General features: G+C 56.8%; 1 protein-coding gene across 3 annotated transcripts; it reads left to right on the top strand.

The window, feature by feature from the left end:
• The first annotated feature begins 263 nt into the window (after window positions 1-263).
• On the top strand, window positions 264-13,516 carry THEMIS2 (thymocyte selection associated family member 2). 3 transcript variants are annotated; one of them, XM_087760880.1, is made up of 6 exons: window positions 264-1,475; window positions 4,849-4,971; window positions 9,839-9,979; window positions 10,079-10,279; window positions 10,589-11,719; window positions 12,404-13,516. In XM_087760880.1, the coding sequence occupies exons 1-6, from the start codon at window positions 1,415-1,417 to the stop codon at window positions 12,496-12,498; spliced, it is 1,752 nt and encodes a 583-aa protein (XP_087617006.1). In that variant the 5' UTR covers window positions 264-1,414; the 3' UTR covers window positions 12,499-13,516. The 3 variants fall into 3 exon arrangements, with proteins under 3 accessions (XP_087617006.1, XP_087617005.1, XP_087617007.1); XM_087760879.1 differs by having other exon boundaries at window positions 10,589-13,516; XM_087760881.1 differs by lacking the exon at window positions 264-1,475 and adding an exon at window positions 4,333-4,369 and having other exon boundaries at window positions 10,589-13,516.
• The last annotated feature ends 1,967 nt before the right edge of the window (window positions 13,517-15,483 follow it).

Here is a 15,483-nt window from a genome sequence, read left to right as displayed (position 1 = left end):
TACTTTGGTAACAATTTCAGGGTTCAGTGAAGATGAGGAAAATCCTGGAAGTGGGCTGTTCAGGCAGTGGTTCCACTGCCTGCTTCAACTTGGATACTTGAGGAGTAGAGCTCTGATAGTTCTTGCTTGCTGACAGGTCAGAGAAGGGTTGTGCTCCACTGCAGGGAGCGTTACAAACCTTCAAGGTGAGGATGGTTCAGGCCGAGAGACCGGTTTTGCTTGGATGCAGCTGATGTGATCCCCTCGTTGTCCAAAAAGCGGATTCCTTGCCCGGTGTGCAGTAGGCCAATGATCACACGCTCAGGAGAGACGCTGGTGGTTTATTTCGGGTTTGCACAAGCCTGGGTGCTTTGTGGTTTCCCACAAATCAAGCGCGCCATCATACAAAACTACAGCACGTTTATCAGGTTACATGATTAGTACAAACCCGCCTAAATTTACACTTATTGGTTAATAACATTTCATACACTATCGGTTTACTGTATTTAAATTAGCCTCGCTTGCTATGTAAATCAGCACGTGTGCTCCTTTCAGGTGGGGGGGTAAGTCTTTTTGGTCCTGAACTGAGTCGGTGGTCGCGATCTCCCCTCGCCGCATTTCCCTCTCACCCAGTTTCTGCAGTTTTATCAAACTTCACGCTTCTCTGGCCGCCGTCCCGTCTTTGGTGCCAAGATGTTCCCTTTTATCAGTCTGTTAGCTCTTCTTCGAGGTTAGAGCCATTAGTTTTCCACAGTTCGTTACTTATACAAACACTTCCATGTCTTTTAGCTCCCTCCCAAATTCCTTTCCCAAGGCACAAGTGGCTAGTAGTTCTGCTAATTGGAAAATTGCTGTTTCTGCAGGACATCACCCTGTTTCATGTCTTCTGCGTCTGTCTGGGGCCCTGCTGGTGGGATCACAGTTCCTGCGTCTGTTTGAGCAGCTCTGACCTCCTGCATGTTGTAACTTCAGGCCCCCAACTGCAGCCAAACGGCGGCAAAGTTTAGGACTTTGACAAGCAGTGAGGATGACTTGGGGACTGCCTGAAATCTGTGGAAACTCCAGTTGTCTGATGCCCTTCAAGGAAATTTCTTTAGGCAATTTTTATGTTGAGTTTGGACATGGAAGAGCAGGCAGACAACTTTGCTGCTCATGATCAGTGTGATTTTTCATCCCCGTGACCTGAAGTTGGCCCGTTCAAGGCTTATTCCTGACCCCTCCATGGGAGCTTTTCGCTGTCCTACAGCACTCATACCTAGTTCAGCATTTGAATTTCTGCAAACCGTTTCCAACGGATTTTTCACCTGTATTTGTCCATGATGTTAACAATGGCTGTGTTCTGCTCTGCTCGGGCAAATGCACAACTGGATGGAAAAAGAAGTAATTGCGTTGTTTCCTGCTCACTGCATGAGGTGGAAAGTGGCAATTTCCTCTGATGCAAGTCCCCTGCTCCTACTACTGTCCATCCTCATCACCCTTGTCACAGCCTCGCCAGGGTAAGAAACAAAACCGCTCGTGGGTCCTGGCTTGCCCACCGCCCTGTGCCGTGCTCCATGGTGGTACATGATGGCTTGAAGTAGGAGGAGAGGGTGCCTTTGCAGGGGGATACCATCTCGGTTGGGTCCTGTATCAGACACTGACCTTGGAGACCATAAGGACATGTCTCGTGTAGTTAGAGATGATGCTGGGTTAGCCTTAGCACAGGGCTGGGTAGTGAACGGCAGGGAAGTGCTTGTGAGCTTCGACAGGCAGGCGTGGACGGTATCATCAAGGCGCTGTGCGTGACCCTGCAGGACCATCAGGGCTCTCTGCTATTGATGTTCCCTCTTTCTTGGCCTTTCTGCTGCACAGCTCCTCTGGCCTTGGCAGTGCGCTGGGTCCCGCTTCCTGGGATGAGCCGTTTTATCACTTGCTGTTCCGATTTCTTCTGCTGCCCGTGCTGCAGAGTTGGAGCATCTCTGTATGCTGCCCTGCTGTCACAGGGGACCCCGCTGAGGGGGGCACCCGCCGGGCAGGATCACATCTGAATTTGAACTCGGAGAGGTGGAGACGGTGCTCACAAAGAGGACCCTCGGTCCGTGTGTCCCAGCCTAGGCCATCCTGACGTCAGGCCCTGGGTGGTTGATGTGGAAATGTCTGCTATGGGAAAAGAATGGTCTTTTCTCAGCCCCTGCGGAGTGCCTGCTGGCTGTGGGAAAGTGAAAAGGGGATGGGCTGGTTTGGATTAGCGTGTGAAATAAAGCAGGGGTTCTTAGGGCCGGCTGTGGCTGGCCTGTCCCTTCCCTCGCAGGCAGGCGGGCACCGGCCTGGGGGCGAGCAGGAGGAAGTGAAAACGTTCCACCCATTTACTCAGCTCAGCACCTTGGCTGTGTTTGCGATGACGGAGCCCTGACGGGTTTGGTGCCTTTTCCTCCAGCAGCTGCTCTCTTGTTCCCAGAGGATCCCAGGCCTCCCGAGTCTGCTACACGTCCTTGTGGGTAGCTGCAAAGCAACAACCTCCTTCATCCCTCCCCTGATGAAATCGGGCTGAAGGCTAAGCTACCAGGAGAGGACAGCAGGTGTTGTTGGCCCCAACACAGAGCTGCTCAGCCCCTTGGCCCGTAGTGAGCTGTCTTGAACATGTCTCTGCCTCTCCTCGCTCCCCTTTCCTTGCAGCTCTTCCCCGTCCCTGAAGAGATGCTGCTTCCTCGGCTCTGACTCACTGTGACCAAAGCCCTGGCTCTGCTGCTGGAGCTCAGCAGCCTGGACCTGCTCCTAGAAGCCTCTTTCAGGCAAAAGCCAGTGGGCTTTTGAGCTGACCATGATTGCTGTCCACAGCCACGCTCATTCTATCTGTGTCCAGGGTTTGGTCACCTCCACAACCCCTTTTATTTTTCCAGACTTCCCATGGAGGTTTGGCTCTTCCACCCACTTTAGCTTCGTTCCCCTAGTTCCACATGGGCTTGTGTGCCACTGCCCAGCTGTAAACCTTGCAACGTCCCGTCGGCGTGGGCTCAGCATCTGTACGCTTTCTGCAGCGATACTGAGCCTGCTTGGGACAGCCTGTCCGGCTGGGGACCAGAGCCAGCATCCTGCAGGCTCTCCAAAGGGGGCTGATACATGGCAGTTCCCGGACCTTTTCCTCTATCTCCTCAATCATGCTCTTTGCTCTTGAATGCGCAACATCACACCTGTGCTCTTGCTGTGAACAGGGCAAATCGTGTGCTGGACTAAGACCAGATCATGGCTCACAGATCAAGGGACGCTATCCCTGCTGCCTGCCTGCACCGGGACGCTGTCCCTGCTGCCTGTCTGCCCTGCTGCACTGGACCCAGTGTTGAACCCTGAGTTCAAGAAGAGGGATGTGGGAGAGGGACAACCAAAGGGTGACCAAGATGGTCATGGGGCTGGGCACACAACCTGCGAGGAGTGTTTATGGGAGCTGGGCTGGTTTTGTCTGGTGAAGAGGAGGAGAAGGCTGATCTAATAGCAGCCCGCAGCTACTTGAAGGGCAGTTTTGCTGCCAGTGGAGCCAAATTCTTCCCAGGAATGGCAGAGAAGGTAACGAGGGCCAACGGCCACATGTACAGCTTCAGAGATGCAGGCTGAGCATTAGGAAAATGTCTTTTCTGGGAGGGTGGTGCAGCCCTTTGACAGATCACCAGAGGGGTGGAAGGCCTCCATCCTTGTAGGTTGTCAAGACCTTGACACGTCCGACTTGCTCTGGTGGCAAGGATAGTCCAGGTCCGAGTGTGAGTTTGGCCTGAAGTCCTCTAGACGCCCCTGCTGCTATGACACTGCGTGTGGCATGCTGAAATTGCCTCGCGCAGGGGGAATCTGGATATTCCAGCGCTCTCTGTCCCTCGGATTGCTTCATCCTATACTAATAATGGGAAACACAAATTCCCATTAAGTGCAGCAGACTTCTGCAGCTGGAGTCAAAGCTGGAGTCAAAGAGGGACCTCTTTTTCTGCATCATCTGCTTAAAAATACTTTTCTCCAAGTTTCATTTCTACATGAAGTCCCATCCTGTTCCTGTTCCTAGCCTGCAACTTCAGTTTGATTCATAGAGCAAGTTGAAGGAAAATCCTTACAAAGATGAAGCTTGTTGGGAGCAGCAACCCTCAGAACTGCCGTTTCCACCTTGGCAGCCTGTGGGGCTGGCAGCCGCGGGGACCATGCTCGGCTGCTTCGGTGAAGGACGGGGCCTGTCTCTGCAGGAGAGCGGGAAGGGTGCTGCTGCCTGTCCCGAAGGCGTGAGAATTTGGCTCTGCCTTTCCCACGGCTGATGGTGCCGCAGTGACACGCAGTCCAGACCCGCTGACTCCCCTCTCCTCCGCACGCTGAACGCAGCCAGGGCGTGATGCATGGGATGTTTGTGCCGGGGCAAGCGTGGTCTGAAAGCCCAGAGGTGAGCAGGATGGAGATGCCTGTGTGTTTGTAAGGGGTGAGGGCTGTCTAGGCACAGCCCTTTGCTTTCTCTGCCATGGTCCGCCCGGATCTGCCCGCTGCTCCGTGGCACCATGGCTCTGTCGGGCCCCAGCTGCAGAGGGGCCGGGCAGGCTGGTACACGGGAGATGTGCGATGGGGACAGGCTGGAGCACCGGTGCAGCCAGGACAGCACCATGGCAGAGCCTGGGGCCCGCGCCTTCACTCACCCTCAGCACTGGCGGCACCGCCAGGGCCAGGGCTGGGGGGCACCAAGCAGTGATGGGTGATGGGGGCCAGGAAGAGGATTGTCCCAGCAGCGCATCAGTCAGTCTGTGCAGGCCAGTAGCATGGGGCTATGGCCAGAGAGGGAACTTGCCACTGCTAGAAGCAGAAGTGAAAGGCAGGCAGAAGCGAAAGCAGAGCCCAGAGCCACTTCCCATGCAGTTCCCCTCTCTGCAGAGTGCCCTGGAGCACCCAGCAGCACAGCCATGGAGCCCCTCTCCTTCCAGGAATACATCTGCTCCCTGGACCCCGCCACCCTGCCCCGCATCCTCAGGATTTGCTCCGGTGTCTACTTCCAAGGTGAGTGCTGGGTGCCCGCTGCCTCCAAAGGGTGCCCCGAGGCTGTGCCACCTCCCCCTGCCATGCCACAGCAGCCCGGGCTCCCCCCTCCTGCCCTGAAGGACGGCTGGTCCCCTGCCACCAGGGTCCCCATGGGAGAGGCACAGGTCCTCATGCCACCACCAGACACTGGTGCCTAAGGCACAGCTTCTCACAAAAAACCTTCTCTTCTACACCCAGTGCCCGCCCAGCTGAGTGCCACGGTGCATTCAGTCATGCTCCTAGGAAAGCGGTGGGGCACCAAAAACCATCCAGGCCGGTCCTCTATTTCATGCACCGCTCTCATCCCAGGCAGTGAATGAGCTGCTGGCGGTGGATCTGGCAGGGATGGACCCACATGCTCAGTGGCTGGAGGAAGGTGGGATGGCATTGCCCCTGGCCCCGGGGCGAGGAGTCCAGCAAGGGCGCAGAGAGGAGCCTGGGCTGAGCACCCTGCTTCCTCCTGGGCCATGTCCCTGGAGACATCTTAGGTCAAGGAGAAGCCTTGACCAACATGGCTTCCTCAGCTGGTGGCAATGTTGATGGTGAAATGGAGCCAGAAATTAGCAAATGCTCTTGCTGGATTGCTGGGGCTCCCAGAAATTCTGGGAATGCGCAGCAGGATCTTGGCAACACCAGTGTGGTAATTAGCATCAAGACTTGTAGGATTTGTGGCATTTGTTAGGTTACACTGACTTTTAAAGAGCAGGAGAAGTCGTTGGGGTGGTCTCACTCTGCTTCTCTATAGCTCAGCTGGGGTGGATGTTTAGCTTTCCCAAAGACTTTTGGTGGTCCTGATGACATGCTAACGTTGCTAAATGAGCAAAAATGCCACTGTTGCAACAGCAGCAGTCAATTTGTTTAGCTGTTGCTGGTAGTTATGGTGGGGTAGCTGGTGCCTTCTGCTTCGCATACCAGGGGGTTTGTCATGAGTTCATCCCAGGGAGGGGAGAAGTTTGGGGCTGCACAGAAGGTTTGGTAGCAGCTCAATGAATGCAGAGATTTAAGGGCAGAAGGGGGCATTGCTTGTGTTGGAGGGTGTCATGATGTGGTAGTGTAGCCGGAGGAGCTCCTGCTCCAGGAAAGGCTCCGGCTTCAGGAAAGGCACATCTACCCCTGTCCCTTTGCACGCAATCAAGCACTGAATCTTTCCTGCTGCATTTCTCATCTGAGTTACATCGGTTCAGCCTCCAGCCATTCCCGTTGTGCTCTTCTGCACTGCTTTTCTGCACTGCACAGCTACCAGCACTGGAAGCTTTCCAGGACATGGGCTGTACAAGCTTCCAGGTATTCCTGATTCCTTAGAAATAAGCATCAGCCCAACAAAGACCCCTCAGCCAACCTCCTGGTTGCATGTTCTCTTGGCTGCTGGTGAACGGTGCTGGACCTCGCAGACAGGTCAGGGTGCACTGGGGATCAGTCAGTGTTGCACCCTGCAGATGTGCCATCCTGCACTGATGATATTTCTTGAACACTTTTTGGATTTCCTGCCTTAACTAAAGATTGTACTGCTTCTGGCTTTTTGTTAGCAAAAATTTGGGTGGGTCCCCAAGATGGTAAACAAAACTGCTGGTCTCTGCTCCTCCTGGGGCTCCTCTCCCAGCCACACGCTCCTCGCCTCCTCTGCGTTCTTGATCCTGGTTTATGTTGCAAAACCGCTCTGCCTTGGTGCTGCGGTGGAGCTGAAGAGTGCTTTGGGGTCCTGCGCAGGGCATCCACAGCCACATGTGTCTGTGTGTCTTGCTGCCAGCCCCGGGGGCCAACCATGCCACGTGTGCACGGAGTTAACCGGGTCTCTGCACCCAGGGTGTGAGGCATCTCTGCGCTCTGGGCACTGCAGCCCAGCTGTGGGTTTCCTCCCGTTTCAGACCGTGCCCTCAATGCTGTCATAGCGTGACAGGGCGTGGGAGAGCTGCAGGAGGGGAACTGGGGCTTGCACAACACACAATACTTTCTGAAACTTCCTGTCTTTCATCCACCTCTTCCTGTGGTTTATTTTTTCATACTTATTTCCACTTCGAGGTTCCCCCCGCTCCTGGGGACATAGGCAAGTGGTGGTCAGTGGTGTGGCGGTACCTGCAGCAGCATCTCTCCCCCCGTGCTCGGGCACCGATACCCAGCACGGGGACAGCAGCCCATCTCTGGCGGTGTGTCCAACCTTGGCTCCGTCTGTCCTGCCCAGACCCGCCGGGGTGCTGTGTGTACTGGGGCCCTAAACCAATATGTTCCCACTGTGGCCAAAGGCACCAGCTTGCCCCACGCACTGGGTGAATCTCTGCCAGCCCCATCTCCACCCACCGCTGAGCCCGCTGGCCAGCTCTGCCCTTCCCTGAATAGCTGCCCTCCTTCCCCAGCACCCTCCAACCCCCATCCCATGGCCTCCTTCTGCAGTCCCAGGTGTCGCCTTGGCCTCACCACAGGCACTGGGGCTCCCTCAGGGACATCCATGCGCCCATGAGTGCCGGGATGCCCGGGCTTGGTTCATGTCCCAGAAAGGACAAATCCTGCAGCCAGGGCCAGGCCATGGGTCAGTCCCCTCCCCACTGCCCTGGGGACCTCATCACAGCTGGCCAAGCAGAAGGGCCCCCACTATGTAACTGGTATTTGTTAATGGCACATAGCATGACTACCTGTGATGGGAATCACTAAATCACCAACGTTAGCAGGGACCCCTAGAGATCATCCAGGTCAACCCCCAGCTCAAGCAAGGTCAGCAGGAGCTGGTTACTCAGGACTTTGTCCAGCTGGATTTTAAATATCTCCAATGATGGAGACTCCACAACCTCTCTGGGCAACCTGTTCCAGTGTTTGAGCACCATTACAGTAAAAAAACATTTTCTTACATTCAGAAGTTTCATTGTGTTCCAGTTTGTGCTCATGGCCTCTGGTCCTGGCACTGGGCAATACTGAGAAGACCCCGGCTTTGCATCCTCCCTTCAGGTACTTATATACATTGATGAGATCCCCCCCGAGCCTTCTCCAGGCTGAACAGTCCCAGCTCTCTCAGCCTTTCCTCAAAGGAGAGATGCTCCAGTCCCTTCATCATCTCTGTGGCCCTTTGTTGGACTCTCTCCAGTATGTCCATGTCTCTCTTGTACTGGGGAGCCCAGCACTGGACACAACAGTCCAGGGGTGGCCTCACCAGTGCTGAGCAGAGGGGAAGGATCACCTCCCTCAGCCTGCTGGCCATGCTTTGCCTGGTGCAGCCCAGGACAGCATTCGCCGTCTTTACAGCAAGGGCACATTGCTGCCTCGTGTTCAATCTGGTGTCCACCAGCACCCCCAGGGCCTTTCTACCGAGCTGCTTTCCAGGCGGGGGGCCCGCGGCGTGTGCTGGTGCGTGGGGTTGTTCCTTCCCAGGGGTGGGACTTTGCCCTTCTCCTTGTTGAACTGCATGAGGTTCCCGTCAGCCCAGTCCTCCAGCCTGCCAAGGCCCCTCTGGATGGCAGCACGACCCTCTGGCCTGTCAGCAGCCCTTCCCAGTGTGGTGTCATCTGCTGAGGGTGCGCTCTGCCCCATCATCCAGATGATTAATGAAGTTAAACAGGATTGGACCCAGTATTAATCCCCAGGGCACACCGCTGGTGACTGGCCTCCAACTAGACTTGGTGCCACTGATCACCACCCTCTGGGTCCAGCCATTCAGCCAGGTTTCAGTCCACCTCATTGTCTGCTCATCCAGCCCATTCTTCATCAGCTTCTCTATGAGGATGTGATGGGAGATAGTGCCAAAAGCCGTACTGAAGTCAAGGTAAACAATAGCCACTGCTGTCCCCTCGTCCACCAAGCCAGTCACCTCATTGTAGAAGGTGATCAGGTTGGATAAGCGTGATTTCCCCACACTGACTAATCCCAATCACCTTTTCGTCCTTCATGTGTCTGGTGATGGTTTCCAGAATTACCTGCGCCATCACCTTCCCAGGGTTTGAGGAGAGCGTGACTGGCCCCTAGGTCTCTTCTTGCCTGTCTCGAAGATAGGAGTGACATTTGGTTTTTTCCCCAGTCTTCAGGAACCTCTCTCGATTGCCCATGACCTCTCAAAGATAATAGAGAGTGGCCTCACAAAGTCAGCACTCATGGGTGCTCCCGGCAGGCCCCACTGATGTCTGTCTGTCTGTTCAGTGCTCCCTTACCTGGACCTCCTCCACCAAGGGTAGGTCTTCCTTGCTCCAGACTTTCTCCCTGTTCCCAGGGGGATTCCTGAAGGCTGGTCATACCTGTAAAGACCGAGGCCAAGAAGTCATTGAGCACATCAGCCTTCACTGTGTCCTCTGTCACCACGTCCCCTGCCCCATTCAGCAGCAGACCCACGTTTTCCTCAGTCTTCCTTTTGCTGTTGATGTACTCGCAGAAGCCTGCCTCGTTGCCCTTCACATCCCTTGGCAGATTCAGCTCTGGGCGGGCTTTGGCTTTCCTAACCCTATCCCTGCATGCTAGAGACTGTCTCTGTGCTCCTCCTGGGCCATCTGCCCCTGCTGCCACCGCTCGTGAACCTCCTTCTTATGTCTGAGTTCAGTCAGGAGCTCCCAAGTGTTGGACAGGAGCACCAACCACCTGCAGGTATTCTAAGAAAGCAGTAAAGGACACCTTACAGAGGGTGGTGAGGCACTGGCACAGGTTGCCCAGAGAAGTTGTGGATGTCTCATCATTGGAAGTGTTGAAGGTCAGGTTGGACGGGGCTTTGAGCAACCTGATCCAGTGAAAGATGTTCCTGCAGGGGACATGTCCATAGCAGGGGGTTTGGATCAGATGATCTGTGAAGGTCCTTTCCAACCCAAACCATTCTGTGATTCTATGAAATGCTGGTAGAGGCATTTTCTTTGAGGAAATCTCCCTCCTCACCCTGCAGGATCTGTGTACGAGATCTCAGGCAACGAATGCTGCTTGTCGACGGGTGACCTGCTGAAAGTCATGGCCGTGGCACTGGAGAAGGTCATTTGTGAGGACACAGAGACGGGGCAGACAACGGAGCTGCCACCAACATTTAAGGGTGAGCAGGGCTGCCCTGTCCCAGCCCGAACCCAACGGGTGCTCTCCTCCCAGGGGAGACCTTTGCAGCCCCCGTGGGCTCAGCCTCATTGTCCCACAGGTCTTTTCAAGCCTGCCTCAGCCCCGGGACCATACTCGACACCACGGGGACCATTCCTGGAGGGCAGCAAGCAGCGGGGCCTGACGCTGCACCAGGCGGTGGGGCGGTCGAGCGGGCAGCCACGGCCCATGCTGTGTCCCACCATCAGCCCCTGTGCCCTGCTCCTGCACCCTGTCTATGAGGTGCATGCCACCATGCACTGTGAGTCCGGATGGGGCAGGCAGGGTGCTGGGGAGTCGGGGTGCTGCAGGATTCAGGGCAGGGGGCTGTGGGGTCAGGGCAGGGGGCTGCGGGTCGGGGTTGGGGTGTGAGGCTGTGGGGTCAGGGCAGGGATGCTGTGGAGTTGGGATAGGTGTGCTGCAGGGTCGGGGGCCTACACTGGTTTGGTGCTGGGACCCCAATGCACACAGGGTGTGTGGCTACAGGTGGGGGGATGTGAGGTGGGGGTCCTCTCCCACGTGGGGCTGGGGAGAGGCTGAGCATGGAGTCAGGGCAGCTCTGCCCCCGCAGTGCGTCGGGACATGGTGAAGATCCCCTCCACGCTGGAAGTGGACGTGGAGGATGTCACAGAGGAGGCGCAGCACGTCCAATTCGCCCGACCGCTGCTGCTGAGCGAGGTGCTGGGGATGGAGGAGGCGCTGCCGACCCGGGCTGAGATCCTGGAGGGTCCAGCCGGCCCTGCCATCTTCGAGAACACCTGGGTGCCACGGCTGCAGCGGGGGCAGTGGCTGCAGCTCCATGGCCGCTCCCACGCCTGGCGAGTCCTGGCCTCGGCCCCCAGCAGCGGCCGCCATTTCCTCCTCTCCAGCGCCTACCAGGGCCGGTTCCGCCGGCGGCCCCGGCAGTTCACAGGGGTGCAGGAGCTGGCGGCTGGCCTGCGGCCCAGACAGCAGCTGCGCGTGGTGGTGACGCAGGACTGCGAGGGCCGGGGGGATGACGTGCCCCCGCTCGGTGTGGGCGACCGGCTGGAGGTCCGGGGGCTGCAGGGGAACGGCCCCGGCACCTGGCTGCTCTGCCACCGCCATGGTGAGGAGGAGGAGGAGGAAGGCGAGGAGCTGCTGCTGCCGCTGGACCTGGGGGGCGGCTTTGTGGAGGAGGCGTGTGCCAGCAAGAAGTACAAGCTGGTGGAGCTGCTGGAGCAGCAGCCGCTGCCCTGCGAGGTCCGGGTGGTGGCCCCCGACCCGGAGCTGGAGCGGGATGCCCTGGGTCCCCTGCCCGCCCTGCGGCTGGAGGCCCGCCTGGACCAGCCCTTCCTGGTGGGCAGCTTCTGCGAGGAGCCGGAGGAGGGCTTCGAGATCCCGCCGCAGTGGCTGGACTTCTCCATCCTGCTGAGCGAGGAGCCCGTCCACCCCCTGGCCCCCTGCACCCACCGCTCCCGGGTGGAGGAGCTGACCGAGGCCTTCTACTACCGGCTGCTGGCCCAGCTGCCTGGCGGCCTGGCCCCACCGCCCCCGCGGCCCCCCAAGCCAGTGCAGTCAGGGACGGGCCCTGGGAGAAGGTCCCCCTCGTCCCCCAGACCCCCAGTCCCCGGCCCCCCAACGACGAGCCCCCACCTGGCTCCTCCGCTGCCGCCGCTGCCAGCCCTGCCCCGGCCAAGCACCCCCAGCCAGCACAGCCATCCGGGACTCCCCAGGGGTGCAGGTGAGGCCCCCAGCGCCTCCCGGGCCCTGGCCCCTCCGCGGGGCTCACCCCGGAGACGTGCTGCCCTGGTGGGAGAACGGGGCCCCCAGGCAGCGTCATCGGGTCCTGCTTAACTGGGGAGTGCTGCTGGTCACCACCTCCCTGGGGCAGTCCTCATGGGGACCTGGGGCACGGATGCTCAGCTGGGGATGCCTGTGCTGCAGCCAGCCGGGACCCCGTGGGGGCTGCACCTCCCCTTCCTCTTGTCCCACAGGTGGGGGGGACCCATGAGGAATTGCCCCATCCCCATGTCCCACATGCAGGGGAGACACATGGGGGGGTCACCCCAACCTCTTGTCCCACACGGGGACTATGGCACAAGGGGAAGCAAGGCTTGATCTCAAGGACGATGGCATGGTCAACACCGTCAGGCCCTTGGCCTCCATCTGCCATCGAATGGGACACCTTCCCACCTCCCCCCAGATCACAGGGGACCCATGGCCCCAGAGGCTGGTGTCTGTGGTGGCAGAGCAGCTGCCACCTTCTCCCTTGGCCCTTCTCCCCCCACACCCTCAGTCCCCACTGTGACCAGGCGCAGCTCAGACCGGGGAGGTGGAGAGAGGAGGTCGGGGCGTCCCCTGTGGGGTTTCTGCTGTGGCCCCTCGCAGTGCACATCTGCAGGCTGTGCTCTCTCTTCCCTTCCAGGCACGGAGAGCGACAGCTCTGAACACGATTACGAAACTGTTGATGACAACATGAAAAAGACAATTCGCAAAATGCAGGCAATTTTTCCTTTCTAGTCCTCTAGTCTCCGGAAGCCACCCAGCCTCCAAATCCTCTGACATTCATTACTTGCAGAGGCTCAATACGGCCCTAGGCATCCACAGCGCAACCTCCACCTGCCTCGATCCTGCAGAAAGGCGCCCACTTTCCTCGAAGGCAAGCAGCCCGTACGCTGTCGGGACAACCCCAGGCACAGAGTAAATCCCCTTGTTGTGCCGTGGGCTGTGTCCTCAGCTGTCACCCGTGGGACTCTCCGACAGCACCAGACCAGCGTACAGCTGGGCAGCCACCAAGATGCCACCGAGATGCCAGCCCAGGCCCTGGGACACGGAGCTCACTCCACTCTGCTGTGTTGCCACAGTGTCTGGGCTGGCATTACAGATGCTTCCAGATGGAGATGCTTTGGGGCCAGCAGGTCCAGACACCGGTTAGCACGTGGGGTGGGATGGGGTTAGGAGGAGACATGACAAGGTACTTCACACAGTGCAAGCTGTGCCCCAGCGGGGGCTCAAACCACTGTGACATATTTGTACAACTGCATGTTAGAAACCCGCTTCCATAAGGCAGACGCTGCATTTTTCTCAAGTACGGCCAAACTCGCTTCTCACTCTGGCCTAATTTCTCACCAAGGTTGAAGAAATATTATAAAAGCATTGTGGCTTTAGGTTTTGCTGGCTGTCTCATCCGTTTTTAACTGCACTTGCAGCTGGAAGCGATGTCTGTCCTAGACCTCCATGGTCCCCTCCTGCTTGCAAGCGTGCTTGTCGCACTCTTGCAGGTTCTTGGCACCTGCAAAGACTCCTGCTGCACTCTTGGCGCTGGATGCAAAAAAAAATTACCTGAAAACCAAATAAGGACCAAAGGTCAACTCTTCTTTTCCTGGAAGTTTCGCAAAGCCCTGGGCAAGTGGCAGAGACAAAGCGCTCATAGTCCTGATGTGCATTAAGGGAAAAGAGCTGATGAGAGGAGAGCTTTACACTGAGAGCAAGCAGGCATTTCACTCCTGCATCACGCACTGCACTCCTTTCAAATCAGAGCTGGAAAATAAATTTTAAATTTCATTTAAGATCAAACTGGGTTTTTTTTCCCTCTCACGGTGAAGAGTAGCTTTGGGGTTAGTTTTTCGGTTCATGTCCTTCCTCACACAGCACCTAGGGCAGTGTCCCAAAGCGGCAAAGACGATCTCATTCCTTCAAGCTTGGCGCAAGTCCCAGCTTGGGTTTGGGCTGGTTTCCTTCTCGGGCTCTGGCTCTGCCCTGGGATTTACACTCGGTATTGGCACTCTCCCCTCCAGTCACCATTGTGGGTGAGGCACTGGCTATTGCTGTTGAGGTCCTTTCACCAAATACTCGGCCAAGGAGGGAGAACCCAGCTCTCACCTGCAAACAGGCGCTAGCCATTCATTGACAGCACCTAAAGCATAGCATCAGAGAAACACGGGATGGTTTGGGTTGGAAAGGACTTTTAAAGATCGTCTGGTCCAACCCCTTCCACTGGATCAGGTTGCTCAAAGCTTCATCCAACCTGACCTTCAACACTTCCAGGGATGGGGCATCTACAGTGTCTGTGGGCAACCTGTTCCAGTCTCTCACCACCATCATCATCATAAATTTCTTCCTTCTGTCCCATCTAAACCTACCCTCTTTCAGTTTGAAACCATCGCCCCTTGTCCTGTCGCTACAGGCCCTGGTAAAATGTCTCTTTCCATCTTCCATTACTCAAAGGCCCCCTCTAAGCACTGAAAGGCAGCAATAAGGTCTCCCTGGAGCCTCCTCTTCTCCAGGCTGAACCACCCCAGCTCTCTCAGCCTTTCTTCATGGCTTCATACAATGTAAGAAGCTTCAACCAAGAGACGCTCCACAGTGGCAGGGGCCAACATGTGTTTAAGTCACTCCAGAATCCAGTTTTTCCTTCTCCCGGGGAAAAAACTGCTCGCTGGACTGTGGCTGGGGAGAAGATGGGCTGCAGAGAGGAGGGGAGCAGAGCACAGAGGAAACCAGAACAACTGAAAATGCCCAAGTGTTTTTCCTTCTCTCCTTTATTTCAGCCAAAAGCATTCTGTGTTTGGATTTCACTGCTACTTCACAGATAGTTTTAAATGCCAACTTTTTGTGAAGCAGCCCCCCGTGCTGGGCACTGGTGAGGCCGCCCCTCGAATGCTGTGCTCAGTGCTGGGCCCCTCACCCCACGAAGGCCATGGAGGGGCTGGAGCGTGGCCAGAGCAGGGCAGCGAGGCTGGGGCAGGGTCTAGAGAACAAGTCTTAGGAGGAGAGGCTGAGGGAGCTGGGGGTGTTTAGTCTGGAGGAGGCTGAGGGGAGCCCTCATCGCTCTCTGCAACCGCCTGAAAGGAGGCTGGAGCCGGGGGGGTCGGTCTCTTCTCCCCAGTAACAAGCGATGGGACGAGAGGGAACGGCCTCAAGCTGCGCCAGGGCAGGGTTAGGTTGGATATTAGGGAAAACTTCTTCACCAAAAGGGCTGTCGGGCCCTGGCCCGGGCTGCCCAGGGCAGGGGCTGAGTCCCCATCCCTGCAGGGATTTAAAAGAAGGGTAGATGTGGTGCTCAAGTACATGGTTTAGTGGTGGACTTGGCAGTGACAGGTTAACATTTGGACTTGATGATCTTAAGGGTCTTTTCCAACCTTACTGATTCTGTGATTCTAATGCTTCCGTCCCCTAAGGCCTATTCCAAATCATCCCCCTAGCCAGACAGCAGCAGATGCTCCTGGATGCTTTGAAGATCAAGCAGCAAGTGGAGACCAGGCAAAGACTTAAACTCCCTCCCCAGCCGATGAGTTTTTCCTCTCCAGTCACATCACAAGCGTTTTGTCTAGTTGCACAACTACTCTCTTTACTGCAAGCAATTCCGTTCACTTCCAAAGATCATCGGGGATTTTCTTCCTAACCTGCACAGCTCCTGCAAAAGGGAGACGGCAGTACTTTTGGCTCCTAGATCTGCTAGACTCCACAGCCTGCAAGTTCACCTGTCACACATCTATAGCACGA

This window comes from Nipponia nippon, unplaced genomic scaffold (genome assembly GCF_047370975.1).
Source record: "Nipponia nippon isolate SJK-2023a ecotype South Korea unplaced genomic scaffold, ASM4737097v1 scaffold_23, whole genome shotgun sequence".
NCBI classification, from domain to species: domain Eukaryota; kingdom Metazoa; phylum Chordata; class Aves; order Pelecaniformes; family Threskiornithidae; genus Nipponia; species Nipponia nippon.
This window is presented reverse-complemented; position numbering and strand designations above follow the sequence as displayed.

What these genes read in the sequence shown, in the direction of transcription:
- THEMIS2 (XM_087760879.1), top strand. Translation starts at nt 1,415, where the DNA reads ATGCAAGTCCCCTGCTCCTACTACTGTCCATCCTCATCACCCTTGTCA. An exon ending in CTCCGGTGTCTACTTCCAAG is followed by an intron (nt 4,972 to 9,838) that starts GTGAGTGCTGGG and finishes CTCACCCTGCAG; the next exon opens with GATCTGTGTACGAGATCTCA. An exon ending in GGTGCATGCCACCATGCACT is followed by an intron (nt 10,280 to 10,588) that starts GTGAGTCCGGAT and finishes CTGCCCCCGCAG; the next exon opens with TGCGTCGGGACATGGTGAAG.